We start from the raw sequence: 27,233 nt of genomic DNA on the forward strand, positions 1-27,233 counted from the left end.
CCACCAACATGACGTTGATTTGGAGACTGATTTTATATGTATATTAATGTATTGTCAGACTGTGAGATGAAGGGTCCACTAGAATAACTGTACATAATGTAAGTACCTACACACTTTAGTTTGCAGCATTGTTTACAGAGGTTGCACTGAGCACTGAACTGCAAACTCATCCAATGACGCACACGTTTACTTTCTAAGATCTTGAGCCGTTACTGAAGCGAATGAGTGATTAAGGCAGAAAAAGAAGGTCAAGTTTATATTTCTACATAAAGCCAAAAAGAAAAGAGACACACACAACATAACAATAGTAGTTTTTAATAAACCATTTTACATACAATATCATACATATACAACAGTGTAATAACAAATTTACACATTCATTTGAATGTACAAGGGCCCCGTACTTCCAGTGGAAAGTACATCCGAGGCTGTGTATAACTGTAGAATTGTTTACTAATGACAAAGAAGAGTCCGCTGATTCATGACTGGAGCTCTGATATTTTTAAATGGTTTTTACCTTACAAAAATACAATTGAAAACAAATGAAGAAAGTTTTGGGACAGATTATTTGTTCAACTTTCTTAAGGTTATTATTTTAGTACGCCAGTAAACGTATGCAACAAAGAGTGTTCTAGAATTTAAAAACAAAAACAAAACAAAAACAGTCTAGTTCAACAGTCTATGCTCTGTCTCTGCAGCTACTGAACTACAAGTTCCAGCATGCAACGAGGAGTAGCAGAGCACGGTGGGAATTGTAGCTAAAGTCACAAATTGTTGATTGCTCCTCTGTTTTAGAGAAATAAAATTAGGCTTAGACAAGCAAGAAGAAATAATATTTAAAATGACATTAAAAATAATAATACAAAGTGTTAAGGAGAGTTCAGTCTTGTCACCTATACGTTGGAGGCGGCCATTTTGTGGGAGGGACCAGTATTCAGCCCAGAACTAGTGACATCACTAAGGGAGGAGCCACAAAGTGGCCCTTTCCCAGTGGATTAAACAGCAGTCTCGGGAATATTAGTTCAGATCACAATATGACTGCCTCCACTGTGCAGGTAACGGGTACACTTTAAGATTTAAATTACTATAAAAGCTCTCTATGATGAATTGCACTTTTAAATGTTACATGCTCTGGGGGGGGGGTCGGGGGAATTAAAAATCATAAATGCAAAAAAGCGGCTAGTTTACATTTATGATGGGTAAATTATTTGTGTCATGTTCAGACAATTCAATGCTGCCTGCACTGTTCGGGTGACGTAAATACAAGATCGTTTTACCAAAGGCTTAAGAGAGCGTCTTCCAAGTCGGGTAAAGCAACTTGAATAAGCTCAGTGACATAAAACACCTGTCACGCAAGAGAGACCATCGGCAGTTTACTGACAGAGCGGCCTGAGCATAAGAGTCAAGAAGGGTAAACTGCATTGGGGTAACAGAATACACCGGGGTAGTTCTCTCAGCACCTGAAAATGCAGATTAAGAATCAAGTTCTGTACATCAATGTTTTATCTTTTCATCCAGGGCACAATGGACAGTAAGGGGAGAATTCAATTGGCCGCCTTACTTGAAAAAGTAACGCGGCCTGCGCACTATTCGTGTTATTGTGGCAATAGTGCGCGTAAATACTGTTATTACGGTAGTTTTTAACGCCGGCTTTTTGTTCGTAGCTCCCCGAGCTGCGAGCAGAAAGCCGGGGTAATATTACCACAATAACGATAATAGTTTTTACGCGGCAGTACTTCGGGGGGTATTGAATTCCCCCCCTAAGTGTGGTAAATTATTTCTCTAGGAGATAACGATGTAAACAATTTACAAAAATCATCACCTGTGAATTTTACAAAAAACGATGCAAACACAATGTTGACGTAAAGCTACATTACCACCTAATATGTCCCTTCCCATCATCCAAGACCCCCAGGAGCTGCTCACGGTGATTGTGGCTTCTGATTGGTTCTCCCGCTGACACCCCCTCCCCCCGACACCCCCTCCCCCCATTTCTCTGAACCAAATGAACTTAAATGTTCTGCTGATTAGGTGGTAATGCAGCTTTAATATCAAAATGTTTCACAGGATCGAATGCAAGGTGACTTGAGATTTCGGTGAAATTTGCCGGTAGACATTAGGGCATTTAAAGGAAACCTGTTCCTTACAACCAATGGATGCAGCCATGTTGTGGGCTCAACCAACATTCAGCCTATTGATTCACTAGGAAGCCTCAGTAATGTCATTTAGTGAATTGACAGAAGCCATTTTGCTGAACGATGTTTCAGGCTGCCTACACCGTGTGTAAGAGACAAAGCCACTTAAATCTGACATTATGCATATTTCAGGAGAAGGAGGTGAATTATTAAAATAAAAATATTACATTTACAGGTTTTTTTTAACAAAAAATACATATATAAAAAGTCATATTTTGCAGCTAAATGATCGTCCCTTTGTTGCGCCTTCCCAATCTCTGCCTTTGGTTTGTCTTCCTGAAAATGGCTAAAATCTAATAAAAACAAAAAACAACATCACAAAAAACCCACACAAAATGAAAAGAACTTTCCTACGGATAGCTTAGTGGTTCTATAGCTCAACATGAACAGTCTGGTCTGCTCTCGTCGTGTCCTCATACCGGCTGAGGTTACTTATTTAATGCACATGTGAAAAGAAATTACAGCAATTTCGAATTACTCAGGGCAAAATAAAATATATATATATTTATATACATATCTATTTTAAACACTGTAAATAAGAAGATTAAAACTGGAGAGAAAATATCTTTAGATAAACCAGTACGCTGGATGGAGCTGTCGGCACCTCATGAGATGATGTCTCGGTTGTCCGTAGTAGTCACACGTTTGGCACGTTTATTTCGTATGATGTAAGCAATTGTAGAAAAAGAAAAAGTTGCTTAAAACCAGCATTGCAGTATTGAAAGGCAAAAAAAACCACCATTTAAAAAGCCTACAATAAATATGCATATATCTCCGTACTTTAAAACACTACCACTAGTAACATCTGATGCCAATTGGAGAACATGGGGAGGCACGCTGCCATGAAATTAGGATTCCAAGCGTATTCTGCTAGTTGGCGAGCCAGGCCGTCAACAGTCATTGGGAATCATGAAAGTTTGAGGACCAGGAGATAAGTCATTGCAAGGGGTTGAAAAGTGGAGATGTTGCCTATAGCAACCAATCAGATAGTAGCTATCATTTTGTAGAATGTACTAAATAAAGCATTACTACAATCTGATTGGTTGCTATAGGCAACATCTCCACTTTTCAAACCAGCTGGAAACTCGCAGCTTGATAAATTTACCCCAACCGAAGGTCGATACGTTTAACCCTAAATGTTAGAATGAACTCAGAACATAACAAGCTTAACTAGCAGGACAGCCGGGGATCTATTTTCAGGGCACTAAGTCCCCAAGATACTGCCCGGTGATTCAGTAACGCTAATAATGTCAGTGCTCTAGACACCACGCTATGATTACGTTGGAAACATTTATTGGATGATGTGTCAGCCAACCAAAATCAATGCTCTCGACACAAAAGGTGCCGAGCGCCAAAAAATTTAAATTCACTCATATTATACGGTAGGAGAAGTTATAGGTTACTGAACGGCCGGGGAGGAGGGGTGGGTTGTAACTTAGGAATGGATATCCATCCTTCTACTTTGTGAGCGGTGACATTTTTATGCATGTTCCTCTTTCTATAGAAAAGAAAGGGTTAAAAGGAAGCATAAATAGTCAGAGCAACACTGAACTGAACCCAATACAGCTTAACAAACATTAAAGAAAACAGATGTTTGCATTTTGCTTAGAAAAGGAAATAGTAGAGGTATCTGCAATACTGCTTTAAGAGATGGGTAACACATATTTGGATACAAAAAAAGCTGGTGTTGCTTTGAGGGATCTCAGAACAATGATGAACTACTACCATCGCCCGTTGGATGTGGACATCTCATCCCACTTGTTGTCTTATCCGAGGAATGATAAGTCACAGTATGAACAGCTTTTGTGTTGCTTATCATGGGTGCCAGCATGTCTTCACCGGTTTTAACGTCTCATGTATAATCCTTGTAAAGGATCAATACTAATATATATATATTTTATATATATTTATAGTCAATAAAACCTGTACAAACTTTTTTTATGTATCCTAAGTAAGAAAATAGTTCAAGCAATGGCATTGGCCAATCTCTCCTCTTCTTTTTCGTCATACGGAGCAGAGAGTAGCTATTTGCTGAACTTTTCCCATGTCTATTAAAAGCTGTTTGATTCGTCTCTTTAACTGCGGCAATCTTGCTAGGGGATCAGGGGGCTCAAGCTCTCCTGTGAAATCCAACCAGCTTTCTAGGACTTGGAGAAAGGGAAAAAAAAAAAAACGAGCATTAGATGGGAGAAATCTTCATTAATAAAAAGAAGTAGGTCATTGGCAAAGTGGTGGGTGTGGAAGCAAACTGGGTCCTCTCCAATATCTATGATGGTCTCATCAATGGAACAACTCAAACACAACCATGCCAAAGAATCAACTAAAAGCCCAAGTTGGGTCATATAATGGGTATAGAGATTGGAGATGGGACAGGTCGACGGGATATTAAATAGGGAAGAGGAGATTTTTTGGACTCTTACCGTCTACTTCCTTCTCTATGAGGTCCATGTGGTTGGTGACTTCATTCTGGACACTTTCTATGTGTGTCAGAAGATTTAGCTGCCACTGAAGGTGGGAATCCATCTGTTCCTCTCCTCCCTTCTTGTCATTACACAGCTCTTCCACTACACCCTGAAACAGATGGATCTGAATTACTATCATTAGTAGATAAAAAGGCACTCCTATGGTGTGTATGACAATTCTTATGGCATTAGTGAGGCTGCTTCTATAGCTTTTCACATGTTGAGCAGAACAACTTTTCCGACAATCAAGAGGCCCAAGAAGACAAGAGAGTGTTGTCACCTAGAATCCCTTCTTCAATACAAAATGCCAATGGCTTTCTAAGATCAAAAAATGTCTTGGTCCTCACCTGATCATTCCTTCTCTCCAAGTTTAAGGGATCGGGTAAACTCCTTTTAGTATCCGTCTGAAAGTTTGTTTTTTGACCTTCCGGCAATACGCTGCCACCATCCTCAGACTTTCCAGAGTCATTTGACGTTTTGCCTCCATGGCCGGAACTCTGGGGCTTTTGGTAGCTGTGCTCGCTAGTAATGTACGTCTCTTCCATCCGGCTGAGCTTTGTTGCTGGTCCCTTATGGTTCAGTGCAAAAATACCTCTTTCATTGGATGAACCAACCACCCGCTTCTCGTTGGCTTGACCAGGCTCCCACTGCTTCGATGGGTAGGCCCACAGTCGAAGGTCTGGATGGTCTTTGTTCCTTCAGACACAAGAGGACAATGTGTATTGAAGCATGGAGTGACAAGTAAAATGTGTCTTATAATTAGTCCATGAGAGATATACAACAGACAGTCAAACTGATCCTTACTCGTTATGTAAGAAGAAACAATAACTAAGAAAAAAGCAAAAAGTACAGTATCTTGCTAACACCACCTATGGAAATTTGAAGCAACGATTTTTAAAATAGTGATTTATATGCTCTTTAAAACGTCACGCTCTCCATTACGTTGAAGACGGACGGTTTACTTACTTTAAAATGCCAAATTTCAGCTGCAGCCCATGCAGTATCTCAGTGACTCCATACACATCAGCCAGAAGGTGGTGGGTCGACGAAATCTTTTTGGCATTGAGATAGGAGTAGTTTTCATTTATAAATGACAGGCCGCACATATGCCCATTATTAAACCAATCTCGGTCATATCTGTATTTTGCACTCCATCGCTGACCTGAAATACAAAAACAACGAAATTACTTATTTTAAATCAAGTCAGGAAAAATGGCAAAATTTATATTGCTCACAAGGAAACTAAACTGCATATAATCACCAATACATTGTTGCCTACTGGGGCACTGTGTAATATATGGGGTTCAGTAGAAATTATAAATATATATATATATATATATATATATATATATATATATATATATATATATATATATATATATATATATATATATATATATTTATAAATTTACAAATGTAAACAGTATGAGGACATAGTGTAATGTATGTACTGTGTGTAAGGGCAATATCCTCCTCCCATTAATTCCATCACCAGCCACTAGAGTGGCTCCGGGCTTAGTATTACTCTATTTAGGAGGCGGGGGTTTGACAAGACACATACAAGAGGTGTTGTTTGGAGTACAAGCAAAGAAAGGGTAGAGAGCAGCATACAGAGAAACCAGGAGTGAAGAGTAGGATGGTGTAAACTGGAGAGCACATAGGTATAGATGATGATGAAGACTGACTGATTTAACAATAACAAAAATGTGTTTCTGTACATGACAGAGTGTAATTCTGTGCTAGTTTGTGTATATCTGTGTGTCACTGAATGTCTATTTCACAGAGAGGGAGTAGTTACTTATCACACAGGTAGTTACTCCTTTGCAAAGCAGCTGCTGTCTAGCTATATAACTGTGAGGCCATGTGAAACCTGTGCTACGTAACACACATGTATATTCCCCTGCAGAGGTCTGTCTACTTGATCAACAGTTTGCATTCATTAGACCAATCCATCACTTGAATAGGAGAAATATCTTGTCCTTACCTGGCGGATCGCTGCACACATAGCAGATGTACTGCTCCGGTATACTGTCTTCCAGAAGTCCCATACACACACTGTGCTGCCAGCATAGACACTCCTCGCACTACAGAACAGAACATCAGGTGGATTACTTCATGTGTACTTCAATTAAAAGACAGTGCAAACACAAACGATTATCAAATTCTCTTAATGGAGGCGCCCAGATTTGCTATATATTTTTTCCATAAAAGTCTCTAATAACCCAGACTAGCACTAGGGTTGTTATGGTACCCCCAGTTTTGCTGTTACGCAGCCTATTTAACATTGAAGCTTAACATGTAAGCTTGACATGTAAAGAACAAAGGCCCCAATCTTTTTTCAACCACAACTTCATAGGCACAGCGATGGGCACTGCTACTGCTCACAGATACGCAAATTTGTTCCTGGTTTAGCGGGAAGATCACATTGATATCAGCGAGAAATCATTACTTTTCATATTGCTCATATCACTGTAGGCTGTAAATAGGTTTTGAGAAAGTGAAACGCGTTTGACGAAAATAATAACTACACTTTTCCAGGATGTTACGAAAGCTGCACAAACTAATGGTCTGTTGTAAACCAACATACACAAATGATCTACTACAGTGGCTATACTAAAGTATTGATCCACATTTTATTTTGTTACATCATGAAATCAGCATGGATTCTTTTTGGAATTCAACACAAAATACTCTAATATAAAAATAAATCATTTGCATATACTACTATTTATAGTCATTTACACACTGCTCATTTATTGAGAATGAATGTATAATTAGTTTGGGTGCTATATGCAGTGGGATGAAGAAGACCATTAAATATCTACACCCAAACTGGACAAGAAAACGGCACCCCATAACACTACAGAACCACCAGGATCCTCATTGTTCGAGACACTCAGGGCTGTAGTGTTCATTAGGTTGGCGTCATGCATGAGAACATGGTATAATTCATCTGACCATTTCAGCTATCTGCTGTGAGCAGTTTATGCTCCTCTCTACCACACTATGAGCTCCTGTTCTATGGGGTTTCTGATGACCTGAAATCTGCAGTCACTTGACCTGCAGTGGCTCCATCATTAACCCGACGTACGCTTTTCCGGTCACCATTTCCCTTTGCGAATGATGTTTCCCCCCAGTAGTTCCATGCAAGCAACATTGCTCATGAAAAATTGTCCCAGTTATTGGAGTGACTGCGAACCCTAACCAGCAATCGCCCCTCTGTCAAGGCCACTCTCTTTGCAGCCATTCTAGCCATAATTATAGGCACCAGCATTTTTATACACGACCACGGCCATGCTGGGATGGTATTTGCTCAATTAACGCATGAACCACACCTGTCTGGGAACTCTTGTTTCCAATATACTTGGTGTCCCCTCTTTGTACATAAACAACAATGATCCATTTGTTAACAATTACTACATGAACCATTTTCATATACAGATGTTTTTGGTCAATTCAATTTCTTTAACAATTAGGAAAATTGCTGCTCGTTCCGTATAACAGTGATGGCCATTCTTACACAGCGGTGTGTCACGTAGACTATTAATTGTGCGGCTGATACGCGACTCTTACAGAACAAACTGCCCACCTGGATCATGAAGCCATTCTCCTCGTCCATCTCGCATACACATCTGACAATTTCACTGATGGCTTCGTCCTCGTCCTGAGACTCCTCAAAGTTAGTAGAATCGAATTCCTGGTTGTACTCATCACCGCTAAGGATTAAACTCTCAGTGGAAGAGTCATCGAGAAACTCCATGTCCGAAAGGTCTAGTAACAGTAGAGAAATAAATTTCACTACACTCCGCTATAAAAGCTCTTTCATTCACATGCTGCAAATCTATTCACAGAGGGTAACAGTGGGTAGAGGCTAACACTGCTCCAAAAATGTATCACCCAAATTAAATCACTATGTCGGGTACTCTCAACTTACTGGACTACCTCCTGATACTTGTAATAGGACTTCTGCAGTAGAACAATTGACATTCCTTAACAGTTGTATCTATGCACACAAACGACAGAATACAATGACTATTTCCATGGCTACATATATTTCAATCGGTGTCAGATATTCAGCAACAGCCATGCCGGAGTCTCCTCATTTAGGACACAACTACTATTAATTACTAGAATAACTCTTTAAAATAAGTTGTGGTGGCCAGCATAATTATTTCAATTGTTCAAAATGTATTTATTTTTATTCATTTTTGAGTGGAATTACCCTTTAACCCCAAAGAAACTAGTTGTGGTGGTGTTATTTTTTTTGTGCAATTTCACAGGTATACAGCACAAACACAAAACTTAGCTACACTTGATTTACACTGCATGTTCCTTTGTATTTTACACATTGAAGAACCTAGTGTAGAGACAGACACACATCACGCAGACATCCTACAACACTATCTATGTCAGGGATCTAGGATTTAACACAGAAAAGGGAATAATTACAACACTTTAATGTAACTCTTTAGACACTGTATAATATATATTGATTAAAGGAATATAAGGAATACCGAGGCAGTTAGAGAAGGTGTAAGGAAAAAACAAAGTTGCGTCTTTTAGACACCCGACAACCTTCTATCATGTATTTGACAATGCAAATGAATGTAACTAATTTAAACTTTCCTTTATTTAAAGAAGAAGTGTCCCATAGTTCCTGAGGCCTCTACCCCATATTTGGAAAGCTCAGTAGTAAAAGCTGCACAGAAACAGACAGCGATTCCCTCAATCATACACAGCCAAAACCACTGGAAGAGAGGTACGGCAATTGTTTTTGTTTAAAGCGGTCACTGCCTTTATAGCCCACAACGTATTGTAATTGCATTTTTTTATGACTGCAAAACAGACAAATACAAGGGGTTCGAAGACTCTTAGGGGTAAATGTATCAAGCTGAGAGTTTCCAGGTTTGAAAAGTGGAGGTGTTGCCTATAGCAATCAAGCAGATTCTAGTTGTCATTTTGTAGAATGTACTAAATAACTAGAATCCGATTGGTTGCTATAGGCAACATCTCCACCTTTCAAACCCGCCAGAAACTCTCAGCTTGATACATTTACTCCCTGGACTAGAGACACATTGACTGGATGAAGGTATATGAAAGGCTGTTCCATATACAAACACCAAATGCCCTCAGGATATGCTTGTCAAGGATTAGACAACACTTCCTGTGTCAATTGGCAACATCCAGCATTTTAAGCTGCGTGACCACTACTAGGTCCTTAGAAATCAATCTGTGTTTAGCTTTGTGAATACACGTGAAAAAGTCCATGTTGGAGAGGATGAAATGTCACTCCATACCCGACCCTTTCATTTCAGGACCTCCCCTCTCCTTCATTAATTGCAAATGAACTGTTGTTCTTTTAAAATACTACTTGTCTTAGCTTAAATTATATCTTAAAATAAAGGAGTGAGGGGACATCGTGACCGTCTATATCATATCTGTAACAAAAAAGTAGATCTTTGGGCACTACCAACTGTATCATATCTGTCACTTTTATGTGTTTTAATGTTATCACATTGGCGGAAGAGCATCTTAAAATGCAAAAGTGTGCTGCAAAAGGTTCAAAATGTGTCCCACTGAAACTACAGGACGAGGCAGGACCTCACCCCCCTCAAAGGTGGTGGAAAAGTCGTTTGCAGGGAGAAAAAGGATCTCATAATGGCGATTCTGAAACCAACAATTATGATCGTAGGAAAATCACCAGTGACAGGAGAGGAAACAGCATAGGGGAAGTCACTATTTAATGCATGAACACCTCACACTTTGGTTTCAGATCTCCGATGGGGAATTATACATACTTTCTCCGGTCAGATCTACAGACAGGATGGCGCGTGGGAACTGGAACTGGGTGTTCTTCACCGTCAATGTGTTGTTCGGAGTCAGAGTACAGGAAGACGAGCGTGTCAAGGGCGAGGAGCTTCGCTCTATGAAGTCCAAGGAACTATCCTCATAATCTGAATATTCTGCAAGTACATCAAACATACCAGGAATTAACAACACTGATTATCCTGATGGCACAAATATGTTTAAAGTTCATTGATACAAATGAATCACAAGTCAAAAATTACCAGTTACATATTTTTCAATAATTTCTGTCTCTAAACCTGTGACCAATATTGTTATATGATGAATGTCCAGCTCCATAGTTCAAAACCAGAAAAAACACCAAATTAAGTTTGATACATGAACCATGGAAGCAACATACCTTGTTCTGTTACCCTGAGATTTACTGCAGCTCTGTTAAAAAGTAAACTATAGCTCCTCACACATTTATAGCAGTGTCCTAATGGGACCTGATACAGGCTAGAAAGCTGCAGTCATCTGAGTTACTGTGACATCATTTGGTCCGCCCCGTGTATGAATCCACCAATCCACACTGTGCATATCTGTATATCAAGTCTGCAAAACTGTCACTCAATCTGTGCCTGCTCAGTACCTTATTGCTAACATGACAGCCTGGTGCAGAGGAGTGAAAGAAAGAATGATGGACATATTTGGTTACTAGAAACATTCTGATTGGGTGATGTATATTAATCAGCTCAGTAACAGTGCTTTGATATAGTGTTTTCCACCAGCTCCTAGACTTGCTACTCACCACTTATTTAATTCTCTGCCTTCCACTTCTACAACAGCCATTATGTGTCCTCATCTTTAGGAAAGGTTTTATAGGATATATTCATTATATAACACTGGACGCTGCTATCCCATTCAGTACATGGTCAAGTCAACTGCATTCACCTCTTTCGTAAAACACAAGCAGTTGACCAGATGAACACATACCGATTTGCTTACTTTTCTTCTTTTTCTTCTTCTTTTTCTTCGATTTGGAGTGATCCTTCTCTTTCTTCTCTTTCCAATCTTTCTCTTTCTTTTTACCTGTTAGGACATTCAAGTATAAAGCCAGGAACAGAACAGACCAGATATCATCCAGCTGAGACTGCAGCGGCTGATTACGGTGTGTTAGAGTGCAGCTCACCGCAGCAGAAGACTCTTCTACCTATCACAGAAGATCCTCCGTTACCCCTGCACACAGCCTCCATATCCAGAAGCGATTTTGCACAAAACGTTGAGGAATGAGACTGCTTTATATGACAAGGCAACACATTGTGCTTCTCCTTCGCCGACTATTTAAAGCAGTGATAGGCAACCTGATACATTCATGGGCGCACCCTTAAAAAGGGCCGTACATTACCCTTCATCTCAGTAATAAGGTAAAGCAATATATTTAGTCAAAGAAAGAGACACCCATCTGTAATAACAGATCAGCAGGCATTTTATACAGGTGTTACAAGCTATATAACAAACATCTGACAATAAAGCAGGAAGGAACCAGGAGCCGCAGGTGCACGGTCGGAGGGCCGTCTATTGCCCATCACGGATTATAAACAAAGCAGGATGACATAGAAGGACAGATGCATCATATCGTCATCAGATAATGAAGTCTCAATACCAGAGACAGCTTGGGGCAGCTGGGGAAAGACTTGGAGACCACTAAGACAGAAGACCTTAATTCACACCCGATGTCAGAATTATTATTATATTAAAATAAAACATAAGTGACATTAACCTAAGTATAACTATGGATAGTCAATATATGTATAAACGGTCATGGATCCAGTAATCATTAGTGACCATTTGTGTATTAGAATGAACGACATACACATTCTACATCGTAAGGATGTTATCAATCCTCTTGGAGTTCCATGGACAGCATGTAAGCAGTTGGCCTGTAACCTGTGGCTTTATATGGCAACATAACGCCTTGCTGAATAATATTGCTCACAGTTAACATGATCATATGTCCAGCACCAGGAACACAGAAATCAGCAGCGAGATCACAATGATTTAATGGAACAATAATTCTTTGTTCCTGGGAGTGTGTTTTGTGTCGCTCCTTGATGCAGTAACCAGACTGGTTTGTGGATAATAATGGAGAGTGCACGGTCTATATACAGACAGCTAATGGTCTCAGCAGCTAATATTACAGATATAACATGAATATGACACTGTGTATCAACATATTAAATCTGAATTTGCTTCAATACAACTGAAAAAAACAGGGATCTTTGTTACCAGCGGATGATGCTTTGTCTTCTATCTTCCCTTTCTTTTCAGATTTCACCCCTCCTGTTAATTTGTAACCATAATAAAAAAAAGACCCGTGTAAATGAAGATAACAATATTAAAAGGACACACACAGGTTATTGCTTTTGGTTTACGCTTCCTCATTAAAATATCACATACAGTGAAAGATTCTTCTGTGTAATGAAGAACAAGTACATAAATCATGTTAAAAAAAGATAAAAAAAGATAAAAAAAAATAAAAAAAAAATTTTACACTGTAAAACTTTTTGGAGTGGATCAAACTATTGTCAGGATAATCAACATTTTGTTCTCAAAGGAAGAGCTAAAAAATAAATAAAAAAAATTCACCAAAAGAACCAGGTCAGATTAGAAAATATTAATAAAAAGAACGTGACCCAAAACATAAAATGTATTTGTGGGTAGAGAGTTCACCCACCTCCCCCAAACGAGCTCCAATCAATCATCCATTGCTGCTCTTCTTTCTACTATTATCTCTTTCCTGTTTGAAACGGCCTGCAGTGTTGTCGATGCCCCACCCTAGATGTTCACAGGGAGGGGCATTGACAACAGCCCTGTGTTCGTGCTACAGAGGCACATTGGTTTCAAACAGCAGAGCATGTCGGCCCACTGGAGTCTTCAGTGGGACCCGTTGGATTATGGGTACACGGTGCCCCAGGTAAGTAAATCTTTTCTTAAAAAAAAAACTTGCTGTAACTTTGTGGAATCTACCCAAAAATACATAATTACGTTTTGGTTAGTGTTCTTTTTCATATTTTTTTTTTTTTTTTTACAAGTATTCTACTTTGTTTTACGCCCCACCTTTACCTTAGTCATTCATCGTTCTGTCCAGGATTCCCTGCAGCCATCATGAAACACGCTACATGACAGCGATGTGAGTGAGACATACAAGCAAGCGCCTCCCTTACTGAGCAGCAATAAATGTGTACTCAATATTCTGTGCTGGAGAACCTGTGGTTCTGGTGAAGTAACAGCAGAGGATTCTGGGATCTGGGTCCATGTCAGATTATTTTCCTATTGCCATTAACTGAAACCTGTGTCTTATTTTCTGCTCTCCTTATACTTTCACTAACCAAACAAGTTTTGGTAAAATGATTTATTAAATTCAGGATTTTGTGACGTGTTCCAAAATGTTTCTGTTCTATTCTATCATTAAGACGAATACTAAGAGAACAGGGGAAAAGTGATCATATTCAGTATAGAAGTGAGGGGCCAGAGAGGAATAGGAAGGAACCTTTAGGAGCTGGAGAGATGCATGTTCTGGGCTCTATGTGAGAAGAGACGATCTTGTCTGCTGAACATTGTTATGTCCTAATTAACTAGTGTTTGCTGAGCATTTTACAGAACAAATATGGTGCAGACTAATGTATAAATGATGTGGTAGAGAAATATAAAAGCAAGGTAGTTTTACCAACTTCAGAATGCTTGTCCTTCTCATTCACTTTCTTTATTATTTTTTCCTGCAAAATATCAGAGAGTTTGTTTCCTGCTACAGGCGACGTCTCCGTCACTTCTGCGCTTATGGAACCGGGGGGTCTTTTCTTCTTACTCCACTTGGCTGGTTTCACGTTGTTTGGCAGAGTCATGTCTGCCGGCAAGGAATCGACACAGGGTTCGGGAGCTGCAGAGGAGAACACAAGTGATATTTACAGACTAATAACAATAAAAACCACCAGACAGTCTAATGTACCTTATATTTTTCAGAACAAATGCCGGGTTATCTTTCCTATTGATAGACAGGCACTAACAATTTACTATGAAAAGAAATTAATAAATAGGACATCATAGGAAACTAAGGGATAGATTTATCAAACCTCCTAAAAAGCAAAGGTGTTGCCCTTAGCAACCAATCAGATTCTAGCTATCACTGCCTAGAATATACGAGATACATAGTAGCTGGAATCTGGTTGCTAAGGGCAACACCTCTACTATTTCTTTCTAAAAGGTTTGATAAATCTAAAAATAATAGCAACCAATGAGAGATTTACTTGTATTAGACAGATGGAAGCTAATTGCTGCCTGGTTGCTATGTCCTTAGTGCAGATTTGCACTTTTCAGCAATGTTTGTAAATACCTTATTGTTCGGAGATTTAACACTTAGAACAACCTTGCAACCAATCAGATTCTACCTTCCAGTTGTTATAGCTTAGAAAATGAAATTGATTGGTTGGATACCAGAGCACAGATATATAGATCACAATTGTTCCGAGTGATTAAACATCAGCCTTATAGATTCCTCAGCATGTAAACATATTAATCATCTTATGTGATTGTTGCAAAAAGATTCAATGTTTGTTTACTTATTTATTTTTCAGGCACTTTCCAATGCTCCCAATATAATATTCACCAACGGTACGAGCCAAAGTAATGTATATTTCTCTGCATGTACATATATACAATTGGGAAATGTTATCTAGCCTGCCATAAACACCCATATAACCGGCCGCTCCCCACTGATCACATTATCATAAATCTTGAGAGAGAAAGGTTGTTTGGTACCATCAAGTCTTTGGAATAGATATTCTTAGGGGTATATTTACTAAACTGCAGGTTTAAAAAAATTGGAGATGTTGCCTATAGCAACCAATCAGATTCTAGCTGTCGTTCGGTAGAATGTACTAAATAAATAACTAGAATCTGATTGGTTGCTTTTTCAAACCTGCAGTTTCGTAAATCTAGCCGTTAGTCATGAGAGTAACAACGTTTTTTTCGCAGCAGCGTGAGGCAGACAATACAGTGTAGCTTCTATAGTGAAATTAGTCAGTAAACTGTACCTATCTCCTACACACATTACAGGCAGCCATGAGGATACAGCCTATCACTTCTCCAGGACCTAATGACATCACTCACAATATGGCTGCCTCCAGTGTGTGCAGTACAATTTATTTGTAAACTCCAGACCAACCAAAACTTTGGTAACTCCGTCCAAATATTGAATTGAGACCACTATGTGTTGGAATACAAGTATTCCTCTATGCACCAACCAAATGAAATCATCACGTAGGGCAATATTAACCCGCATATCATCATCATCAGCAATTTATATAGCGCCAGTAATTCCGCAGCGCTGTACAGAGAACTCATTCACATCAGTCCCTGCCCCATTGGAGCTTACAGACTAAATTCCCTAACATACACACAGAGACAGACACACAGAGACTAGGGTCACTTTGATAGCAGCCAATTAACCTACCAGTATGTTTTTGGATTGTGGGAGGAAACCGAAGCACCCGGAGGAAACCCACGCAAACACGGGAAGAACATACAAACTCCACACAGATAAGGCCATTGCTCAGGAATCAAACTCATGACCGCAGTGCTGTGAGGCTGAAGTGCTAACCACTGAGCCATCATGCTGATGACTTTACTCATGCTCATATCAGATTTACTTCACCTGACGAGCTTGTATTTATTAAGCTGATGGAGATTCATTATACACAGAAAAGCATCGTTATCTGTGCCTAATGACAACTTGGTGTCCGCAAAATCACACCAGTAACACAACTGCAAATCCTGGGATTTCTGAGCAAGTTATGAAAATATTAATCCAGCCACTTGTCTCACAGCTGATCTCCTTCAGATCAGACACAGTGACAAAGGTTAATGGTTAGTCTTCTGGGATACAGCATGATCAGAAATAAGATCTGCTGACTCCTCTGTATAAGCTGCAATAAACCAGCCATGCCTTGCAGCAGAGAGGTCCTTGAACAATATAGGAGAGCAGAGATTGTCCAGCACACAGAGGAGTCTTTATGGCAAAAACATGTACCCCAGTTACAATTACAGACCTGTACTGGATGAAGCAAGGTCTTATCACGTGTCAGCATGGTAATCTATCAGCAAGTGCCCTCATCTCCCGGACGCCTGATGTCATTGTTCAGGGGGGACTCTCAAGCCCAGTATCTGTCACTCCTGGTCACAATGCTCCACATCCCTCGTGCTCACAAGCTTTGGGCATTAAGCCTGATGTATGAATACTGCAGATATGCTTAGGTTTTCCTCCTCCACTCGTCGATATCCAGGCAACAGCCAACTGCAGTGACTGAAGCCTCCTCCTCATTCTTTGTGATTAAGACAGATACTTATTGATAGGATTACCCCAGGAAAACATAGACAGAGATAAAAAATGTTTTAACAACAACTGTCACATGACAGCAGGTGTACGGCGCTGCGGAACGTGCAGCCACCAACCAGAACAACAATGCAGAGGCTGCAGGACCACAACACTGGTAATGCGGATGGATTTTCTGTTAAATTAGTATTGTATGGGGAAATTGCAATGTATGTGGAGCTGCAGATGTAATGCAATCTCTACACTGCAAATACAGCATACATAACGGGGCTATATAGATGGGAAAGGTGCGTGTCTGGCCGATTACATATTTTTGCGTATCGGCATAAAAAGGCACATTAGCCAGTCAGTAACATTGTTTCCAGATTAATTATTTATTGAGGACAACATTTCTAAGCAGTGGATACACTGGGAGTTTCACATACAATATTTTATAGAACGTTCCGTTAGACAAAGATCACTGTAAAACAGAGCAATGTGTAACAGGATCACACGTGTGGCTGTATCCCCATGGAGGGCTTAGAACCGAAATCCTGATTTAAACACTGCTCTCATCTCCTTCCGCCATCTGTCAAGATATCATCTCAGAAACAGTTGCAGTAATTTGCAAAAAACAGCGGCAACAGTATTTACTGTCTTTCAATTTAAATTGCTGACTGCAGTCAGTTGAGCTGCTGTGACATCAATTGCCCATGCATTAAAATAACCCACCAATCTCTACTCTGCAGAGCAAGTCTACAAGCCGATCAGCTCTGTTGGAAAGTAGGGATGGGTTTTGCTCCAAGACGTGAAGCTGGTCATTTTTTTTATCATGGTCAACACTAGCTGAAAGACAGCATGATGGATATATTTAGTTTAGTATTTCAGGTATATTATTACAACTTGGTTATACACAAATTTTGATATATATATATATATATATATATATATATATATACACACGTTAAGTCGTGGCAGCTTTCCTTGTATTTTTTTAAGGGATTTATTGACGGACACAATGTAAAATGACAATCTAGCGCTAGTTAGAGAATGAAGCAAACGTCTGATTGGTTGGTTTAGGTCCCTCCCCATTTGCACATTGCTGATAATTTTTTGAAAACAAGAAATTATATCAGTGATTTATTTCTATCTGATCTGACCATATAGCGTCTGTTCACTGCCAGCAGCGCAGAGCAGAGATGAGTGGCTATCGTGTGCACAGCAGTGCGCTTTATTTTTGGGGGGTTTTTTTATGGAAGGGTACAAGGATGGTCTAACACGGAGTACTGTAGCCTACGCACTGTCCCGAAGACCTAGGTTAAAACATTGGGAGGTATGTATACACAACCATACAAAACTGCATGATATGCACACACTATATAAAAACTAAAAACAACCAATTAGAAATCACCTGCACAGCTTACACTCAATAATACAGAACAAGTCACACCCTCATTATATAGTAGGGGGAGCTGAATAAGACGCTTAGCTGTATTATATCTACCAACGAGTCACCAATCATCTTAACCCGTGTATCAACAACTAATAGACTAAGATTGGTATTATATTATTACAATACACAAGTCATGTTAATATATGTATAAGTGTCTATAAATAAAATGTACATAAACAATCAGTTCTGACGTTATAACTTATAATCGGGGTGTACTGATGCAGTCACGTCCATGCATATTATCACATATATAATGTACACACCCCTCGCTCCCCATACATGATCCGTAATTAAAAAAGAAAGTTCATTAATAAAGAAAAGCGGAGGTGAATACAAAAAAAATAATTGAGCAATATTGATTGATGTTTTGGTCCTTAATTCTCTAACCCTACTTAGAAATAAGATGTATTGCGATTGTTATATAGACACAAAGACTACAACTCCCACAATCCTTCAGCAGCCTTCTTCCAGCCAGCTTCTGTACGGTAATTGTAGGAGACTTTGATCAACACCAAACAGCTTAGAACACACTAAAGTATATTCAGGATAAACTAGCTGTTCATCCCCAACAGGAAACTATTCTGGAAAACAGTGATTAACCATTTCCATTATCTGTAATAGTTTGGGACCCTTACTTTTTGGCTTTATAAATAATGCATAGCGCTTGTGAGGGCTACATTTAGTAATGGACAAGATGACCAAATTCTTTGAGAAATGTGATAAAACAAAAAATAAAATGATAGCATATATTATATATACACATATACACACATGTAAATGTACAACATCTGCAAATCTCATGCCCTAGTAGGTTTATGTACTATACAATCCAATCTAGTGTCCGTGTTATGAATGAAACAATGGTTTGTATTACACACAAAGTGATCACATTTAATGAGCTCTTGCAATTACTGCTATGTGTGTTTGAGCATTCGGATCATTCGCTACTTCATAATTATCGTATAGGGATATCTTTTCTGTGCATGCTCACTCTATTCTGCAAAATGCAGGGGTCTATGATTTTTTTGGGACTCTTAACGCCCTCCCCCCCCCCCAACAAAATAAATTTACAGGGCTACGGGTGTTTATTTGCAAAGCTGCGTCCCCATTTCAACCTCATACCACCGTAGTAAGAACTAATACACCTTACAACTCTTACAAATTAAATGCATTAAAAAGGTTTCATCTGTCCACAGCATAAAGGGTTAATGTGCTAGTCACCAAGGAGTTTGTTGCCAAGTGATATATCCCCAAGCAACCAATAAGATTCTGCTGTACTTTGTGCACCATAATCAAGCCAATGTCCTGGCAACTGAGAAAGAAAAAGCCTTTGTAGAAAGTATGGCAAGCCAGGAATATTTTACAGGCAAAGACACAAAAATACTTGTCCATCTCCTGTAATTAGTGTTTTCCTCTCTTTAGCTCCATAAATCTAGATTATCCTGCAGACTCCAGCGGCCTCTTAAATAAGTTACAGCCTGTTCACACAGTCCTCTGAGGCTGATCTCAAGACAAAAATAAATGGTTTACTGAGCAACTCATCCTTGCAGCCAGCAGCTCTGCGATATGAGATCGGGGACACTGGAAGACCCACCCCGGGAGCTAGCATGGAATATTCCCCACATTACAAGCTCACTTTTACTATACACACTTGTAATAATTACACACTTGGCAGAGGTGGGAGACACAGCACTGGAGTACAGAAATGATTGAGGCTACGATGCACAGACGTGCACTCAGCTTGCAAGAGCTCTCAATTAATAATTGACAAAGGCACAAAGCGCACTACAGTACTCTTGTCAAAAGAATCCTTTAAAATCCTTTAAAATGCCAAATGTGGACCAGAAAAACAGTATAAAAAGCATCTTATTTTGGGATGATCATGCAAACATTTCCATTAAATGTGGTCAACAGTACACTCACACTGTAGATCAATGTTTTTTCTGAGATATTCATATCAGTTTGTGTCAATGTATTAGCAGAATTAGATGCTGCTCAGGCTACAGTCATTAAAAGGCAAAATAATTGTTGGATTCTGAGATTATTTCCGGTTATATTCTAAAGCTCGTATATTACATTTTTTTCCCCTTTTTTATTTAGATAAAACTCGTTGAGAAAGCCTGGATTTATGATGAAAGAAATACATTTTTTTCTCAAGCAATAAAACAAAGAAGTCACACTGGTCTTATTACATTTGGAGCTACAGTTGTCACATAGAAATGTCTATTTTGCTTGTTATGAATTCTATATTATCAATATGTATACGTGCAAAACGTGAACATATAAAGCAGGCTATACACAGCCAATCATCTCCCAACGCTAACTGCTTGCAATATTGTGAGAGGTTCAAGGTGGATAACTGCAATTTAGACAACTGTTGGCATATACAGTAAATTAAGTATTAGGATTAGCGTGGAGACTAGAATAGAGTTATGATTAAGGGTTGAAGCAAGGTTGCATCAAGGAAGGGGAGGCAGTAGTTAGCATGTGAATGACGAAGGATCGTAAGTCAAGGACACTAAGCGATGGAGGGTGGTGGAACAGAGGACAGACGCAACAATCAGCTGCCGGAAAAGAAGGAATCAGACATTAGCTGGGATAAGTCTCTTGTAGGGCCTCTTAGCTTATAGGCCAGTGTTTGCTAACCTGTGACACTCCAGGTGTGTGAAACTACAAGTCCCAGCATGCTTTGCCAATATATAGCAGCTTATTGCTGGAAGGGTATGCTGGGACTTGTAGTTTCACAACACCTGGAGTGTCACAGGTTAGCCAACACTGTTATAGGCTATGACCAGGAAATAAGTTCCCAGTGTATTTAGGGAGGGGAGCGGTTTAAATTAATATATATATATATATATATATATATATATATATATATATAATCAATTATTTTAATGTGTTATGTACTAATAGTTACAACACTTAGTTTTACTTTAACTAGTTAAATAATCATTATATTTTAATAGCAAAAATAGTCAGGTGTGAATTTTTTTCCTATGAGGCTTAATCTGCAACTTTTGCACTGTGGATTTTATTATTCAGGTTGAACCTACGGACCAGTAATTTTTTTTCTTCAACCCTACCATGTAATTTGTGCATTAATGTCATAATAAAGGCCGTGCATTACTAATCAATATCAGAACCAGAGGTTGCAAGCTGACTCTCAGACAGACTTTAAGAGTCATTAAGCTTGCCTAAAAAAATATCACAAACTGCTATAGATTACGGACAATTATTGTTGTTTGCACCGTTATAATATTAACCATAATATGTTAGCACTAAAATGCACATATTCATATTACATTGTGCATGGATAGTGCCACCATTAAATGATGCCTTATTTGAACATTCTGCATTGTACATATATTTCATTGGAAAAATTGACCCAAAACATTTATGTCATTTTCTTCGACTACTTAAAAGCCTGTTTCTCTGTGACTAGCATTGCACAATATGGATGTAAAACTAAATAGTCGGGATTTACACAGAAGCAATGGCTCCGAAACTGACGCACCACCAGACAACCTAGATGGGAGGCTGGGAAAAGACTTGCACCGTGTAGAGTAATTCCGTTGAACACATTTTCTTACACAAATGCTAAGAAACAAACTATGGGCTCGTAAATGTAAGATCTTTACCTGATGATGTCGAGGTGATTCTGCCATCAGCTATTGCTTTGGGTGAATAGGTTATCAATTGTAAATGTTCCTTTTCTTTAGTGGGACAGTCAATGTGAAAAGTGGATTTTGGGACTATGGGAGTTGCAATATCCGCGCTACGGCTTAGATCAAGAGGTTCGAGCTTCTCCTGAGGCACAAAGGCGGCATCGGGTACTATATAAACAAAAGAACGTGATAGAGTATTACAATAGGACGCTCGTGGGACAGTTACGACATTCAGCTGCTGGTGTACGTAACATTTCCTGGGCTGACGGCTACGGAGGCAATTCTAGATACGACTCAATATCCTGTGTATCAACACCCAGTGGACGTAAATATTTGAGGTTTACTTTTTATGCAAAATCAAAACATGTGGGACCACTAACTTTTCATTAATGTTTTTGTTTTCCCAAGAATTTGGCACAACTAAAACCAATATATATAACCTTCATGACCAATTGCCACAAACTAGCATAGAGAAACTGTTTTGGGATCTGGAATAAAAACGAGACATGGAAAATTATTTTAACAGATTTGCCGAAATTTCTTACAAAATGACAATATATAATTATATTTAAAGTTATGTAATTAGGATGCCTGGGACCAAGTAGACCATGTCCGCTTGGCACTCATTAAATTCATTAGTTACCCTTCACTATTGAAAGGTCTTGAGGACTCGGTATGTAGCCTGGAAGGCCTTTTCCTTCAATGAAAGGGATGCGGGGAAAGTCTCCGGAACTTTCAGGTGTTATGCGCCGAGATCTCCGTCTTCGGTTGTTGCGTCCAGAGGACCTAGAAATATTTGCGTTGTGTGGCGTACCTATAAAGAAAGATCTTTCAATGGTTAGGATGTGGAAGTATGCAATCCATTTGGCGCTATAACAGTTAAACCGGAAAACAAACTGGTGATTATTTTCATGTAACAGCATGCACCTTTGAAGTATTTACTATTATTTTCTTTCTAGCGTCTAAACTGATAAAAGACTAACACTGGAATGTTGAGAGAGAAAAAAAAAACTATTAAAAAAAAAATTCACCTTAAAAAGTGTCCAGATTTTGTTTAAAAAATATACAAGTCAACAAACATGTATTGTGCAAGATTGTCTTGATAGTCTTTATAGACGTATATTGCGGGGTGATTTATATTCATTTCCATTGTTTCCTTGTCTGTATTTTGAGTCGCGTACATCTTAAGACACGTGTAACCTTAAAACGAAGATTGATCTAACTTATAGATGCATACAGTGAAAATATATGGTAATCGTCCCTACCAACTAGAAAAATGATCCTGTTTTGTGTAGGTACAGAACTTGCCATGGGTAAGAAGCCTTTTTCAAACCAACGTGCAGCCCAAAATAAGACCAATGCAATCTTCCTCTCCAAGAGCAAGTGTCCGTTACTGTATGTGTAGACTCAAAATACAGCTTGTGCACACTCCTGGCGAGACGCATAATTACACAGCTCAGACAAACTTGTGTCCAATCCTAAATCAACCCTGATGTATGTCCTATAGCCAGATCAACTCCTAATTTCACACACATTTATTCCAATAATAAATATGATGCAATTTTTTTTAAGAAACCTAATATTTGTAAACAAGAGTGAAATAGCATAATTTCTGAACCATGTCTCCAGTTTAAAAAAAACTAACTTAGAAGCAGTCAGACAACAAATTGTGTCACATACGGTTCTATACGTGGAATAAACTTTTGGCCTTTCTTAGCATTTTAATTTGCTATTGCTAAGCATTACGATGAATTGTTCAATATTCGCTCCTCGTTCCTCAAGAGCTTGCTAATTGGGCATAAAGTTAATTTTTTATATGGCTTAGAGGTACGATAGAGATGTATAGTAATTGCACTCTGATATGCAGAAGTTTACACACAATTTCTCTTTCTCACTCATTATGGCAGTAATAGTGGAGATCCCTTTCACACAAACATTGAAATATTGGTTTACTTACCCGGTTCGGCATACAATAGTTACCAAATATGATAATGAGATTATATGCAGTATATGTTCCGGTGCTGTCCAATCCCTACCATTTACCTAAAGTACTAAATTACTAATACAAAATAAAATAAAAAAAAAAAAAACTACACCCACACAACATATTTTACGATAGCAAAAGGAAATGGATAAATATATCCAATAAGTGAAGTGTTATATATCTTGATCATAGATATATAATTTATAATGATTATTAATTTAGAATGATACTTTATAACTATAATTTATACTTCTATTTCTAAAATAAAAACTGTGCATTGTATAATAATGCTTAAAATAATAAGTAGAAAAATATTCTTAGCTATGGCTGATGATGAAGGATGAAATATTTAAAAAATATAAATTAATGGAAATTACAAGTGTGGCAATATCTGAAATTTAGGGAAAAGACACAGGGGTGAATTACACTTTTCTTAGTGTAGTAAAGTAATTAATGTCTATTTTCTTTACTATGTGCAAATTACAAAATGATTTATGTATAACAATAAAAAAAATAATATTTTCATTTAATTAGGTCTATTTTAGCATCTAATTCTTCAAAGCTGACATTATGACCAATTTTGAAGTAATATGCGTATTATTCAAAAATCAGTAAGATTTAAATCACATCGCCAAAATCTGGATTCAGTGCATACCTGGAAAATATAGACCAGTATAAAAACCAGTGGGAAAGGGAGAGCGATGGATACAAGATAAATATTATATAAATAGATATGACATAGATGTGTCTATTTATATAATGAAACTGATATAATTTACTTTTTATATCTATTAAATTATATAAATATTTTTATAAAATAATTATAGAATTCTATAAATAATTAGTTGTACTCATAAAACACCTCGACAGCACATGCTAAAATTTACCAGATTATTATATATAGAAAGAGAGGTTTGTTTCAACCTGAGCTTAAATCCACAAAATAAACTACATATATGAAATCAAATATGTTATTTAAGCTTACATTAAGTTTCTTTTTACTTGAAACAACTTCCAGTGCAGAAATTAGGAATTTCTTTGGCTAATAAGAAATTTATATCATGACAAACCAGAACAATTGTTTGTAAGAGTCCGGACTTTTCTGGTGAATTTTTTTTTTTTTTTTTAAATACCCGAATAGTAGTTTCATAAATATTGCTGTGTTCCATTACCATGCATATTTTGCTAGTTTGCACCACCTCTTAATTTATACTCCTCAAAGCTACATTCTTAAAACAACCTATAGTAATTTGCATAATTATAACAAAATAGGTTTATCTCTCACTTTGTGTGTTTCCATTTGAATAAACAATGACAGCTATGAATTATTAAATGAGTTAAGTATAGTAGGTAAAGGCCTGAGCGTCAGAAAAGGTAATTCCAAAATTAACGAAAGACTAGTTGTTTTGTGTCATCTTTAAGAGGGACATGATCTGTTGATGTGTATTATGTTGTACTTACGACAGACATCACTTGAATCAAACTGAATGTAGGTAATAACATGTATTGCACACTCACACAGGTGTGTACTGCCTGCATTTCACTGTGTAAGACACCAACGGAACGTGAGCAAATACTCTTGGATGAATAGGCAAAGCTTTTCCAAAAACAAGTAAGCTCAACTAAATAGATGTCAACTTCAATTCACATTTAAAGGTGAGCAATTCTCCAACTAATTTGCTAACTGCTGTCAGCAACAGTTTTATTGTGAAATGCGTTAAGAGATCGGATATAAGCGTTAGATCCTCGCCTTGCTTTAGCTGTGGATCAGTATTGGACATGGGGGACTTTTTACACCCTGAGACTTCGCCAGGCTCCTGTTTGTCTTTCTTGCTGCGAGCCTTCCCGGAAGACAAAGATGGCGGCAACAGCGAGGGATTCACTGTCGTGCCAGAATGGCATATATCAGCTTCAATTTGTTTCTGAGTCTGGGGTTTGGGAGTAATTGCCTAAATAAAAGAAGATAAGATTACAGTTATATTTGCATTATTCATTACTCAGAGTTTTACAGTAGACTTCTTAGAGAATAGATTTCCTTTGAAGCAACATAAAAGTAAAAAACAAAAAAAAACAAGTGTTAATGCAGCAAAACAGTAGCCCGGCTCAGTCGGAACGTGCCACGTGTCACTCAGTTAGACTGGTTTCGGTGAATTTACATTAAACTACCCCAAATTATATTAGTCGTTTATTCCAAAATAACTACTGTTATCTAACAACCTTCTTATTGGTCTGTTGATGTGACATGTAAATCAGAGAGAGGAAAAAAGATTCAGTAATTGCTATACAAGTTGTGGGCAGCCATTGGTTGTTTCCAGTGTAACGTACAGCGAGACCAGAAAAACCCTGACTTATTTACAAGCACTATGACATGTTTTCTAAATTAAATGCTCAAATTAAATATTTTTGGGAGTAAAGATGAAACAGTAAATACATTTTACATTTACATAAAATCTGTCATGGATGTCAAATTATCTAAAATGAAAATGAAGATTCTTTACACATCAAATGGATAGTCATATACGAAGAGTAATCTAAAAAGACTAATATCCATTCTTGAATCTCCTCCAAAATCTAGGAGGCTCACTATTAAATTAAAACCGTAATGTCTGGTTGTGGGTTTCATAGATAAAATCTAAGACACAATAGGGGATTAATCAACAAATACGACAGAAATTGGAGTAAACATGCATTAAAAAATTTAGTTGAAAAGTAAAAAATATAGAACTTTTTAACAATATGAAATAGACACATAATGGTAAACTGGGGATTACTTATATTAACACTAAAGCAAAAGTTATTTCGGATGAATTGACATACAATTTTTTTATTTTTTTTTAAACAAAAACACAAATAAATTATTTTAAAAAGAGCCAAAATAATAATCCCTAGTTAGAGAGGTGATTTTTTTAATACTAAATAAAAATGTACTGAAAATCAAACTAATCAAAATATGAATTAGCAATGTTTTTTTTCCCACTCCTATTACCAATCCTTACCAGATTCATAGTTGTAAAGCAAACGTTTAGAATGAAAAACTTTTTTTTTTTTAGTTATAGAAATCATCTTAACATTATTTTTATAGAATTTAACATACGACAGATTTTATGTCAATGTCAAACATTAAGAAAAGTTACGCACACATTTTTATAGAATACTGTGTGATTCTTATTCCCAAAATATTTAGATCAATCTTGTTTACTACATTATTTATCTTTGTCATTTTTATTTTTTTTATTAAAAAAAAAATAGTCCCTTGGCAAAAATATATTCGAAAATTCCACAAAGTGACTTAAAAAACCCCCATAACAAATAGCCCCTTA

At 37.8% G+C, this 27,233-nt stretch overlaps 1 protein-coding gene across 1 annotated transcript; it reads right to left on the reverse strand.

The window, feature by feature from the left end:
• Positions 1 to 299: 299 nt before the first annotated feature.
• On the reverse strand, positions 300 to 26,918 carry PHF20L1 (PHD finger protein 20 like 1). The gene is made up of 14 exons (XM_075211468.1): positions 26,910 to 26,918; positions 25,664 to 25,862; positions 22,573 to 22,743; positions 21,903 to 22,097; positions 14,172 to 14,381; positions 12,731 to 12,841; positions 11,438 to 11,533; positions 10,456 to 10,620; positions 8,247 to 8,428; positions 6,642 to 6,741; positions 5,624 to 5,819; positions 5,005 to 5,353; positions 4,616 to 4,766; positions 300 to 4,342 (listed from the first exon to the last, which is right to left on the reverse strand). The coding sequence occupies exons 1-14, from the start codon at positions 26,916 to 26,918 to the stop codon at positions 4,200 to 4,202; spliced, it is 2,277 nt and encodes a 758-aa protein (XP_075067569.1). The 3' UTR covers positions 300 to 4,199.
• Between the last annotated feature and the right edge of the window lie 315 nt (positions 26,919 to 27,233).

The sequence above is a fragment of the Mixophyes fleayi genome, chromosome 5, assembly GCF_038048845.1.
Source record: "Mixophyes fleayi isolate aMixFle1 chromosome 5, aMixFle1.hap1, whole genome shotgun sequence".
Taxonomy (NCBI): domain Eukaryota; kingdom Metazoa; phylum Chordata; class Amphibia; order Anura; family Limnodynastidae; genus Mixophyes; species Mixophyes fleayi.

Excerpts from the sequence above, each read along its gene's own strand:
- PHF20L1 (XM_075211468.1), bottom strand. Across the intron at positions 5,820-6,641 it reads TGTGTGCAGCGATCCGCCAG|GTCAGCGATGGAGTGCAAAA; the intron begins GTAAGGACAAGA and ends TTTGTATTTCAG. Across the intron at positions 5,354-5,623 it reads CTGAAATTTGGCATTTTAAA|GAACAAAGACCATCCAGACC; the intron begins GTAAGTAAACCG and ends TTGTGTCTGAAG.